The sequence below is a fragment of the Antrostomus carolinensis genome, unplaced genomic scaffold, assembly GCF_000700745.2.
Source record: "Antrostomus carolinensis isolate BGI_N321 unplaced genomic scaffold, ASM70074v2 scaffold36743, whole genome shotgun sequence".
NCBI classification, from domain to species: Eukaryota; Metazoa; Chordata; class Aves; order Caprimulgiformes; family Caprimulgidae; genus Antrostomus; species Antrostomus carolinensis.
This window is the reverse complement of record NW_010303735.1, coordinates 4074-4355: the sequence shown is the minus strand read 5'-3', so window position 1 is coordinate 4355 and position 282 is coordinate 4074. Positions and strand designations below refer to the sequence as shown.

The 282-nt window shown below is 64.5% G+C and overlaps 1 protein-coding gene across 1 annotated transcript in view; it reads right to left on the bottom strand.

Moving 5' to 3' along the window:
• The window catches only part of LOC114818404 (leucine-rich repeat-containing protein 15-like), a gene marked incomplete at its 3' end in the record, with an annotated part of 950 nt that extends 891 nt beyond the window's left edge, over positions 1 to 59 (bottom strand). Inside the window, exon 1 of the mRNA XM_029084077.1 lies at positions 4 to 59. Within this exon, the coding sequence (XP_028939910.1) occupies positions 4 to 59 (56 nt within the window). The remainder of the gene's footprint in view (positions 1 to 3) is intronic.
• Between the last annotated feature and the right edge of the window lie 223 nt (positions 60 to 282).

Here is a 282-nt window from a genome sequence, read left to right as displayed (position 1 = left end):
CCAGCCAGCTGGAAGCCCACCAGCAGCAGCAGCCACTGCTGCCAGCCTCCTCGCTCCATTGGGCCTGCAGGAAAAACAAAGGAGGGGGAGCTCAGCCCCTGTGCTTTCTCAGTTCCCAGGGACACTGCCAGGGATGAGTGCTGCTTTCTCCCTGGAAAAAGCCACCGAGGCCATGGCCATCCTGCCCCCAGCACAGCAGTGAGGCAGAGGAAGGCGGGCGAGGAAGGCTGGGGGCAGGCAGGGCTAGGCACAGCCCAGGCAGGAGCACAGAGCAGGACAGAG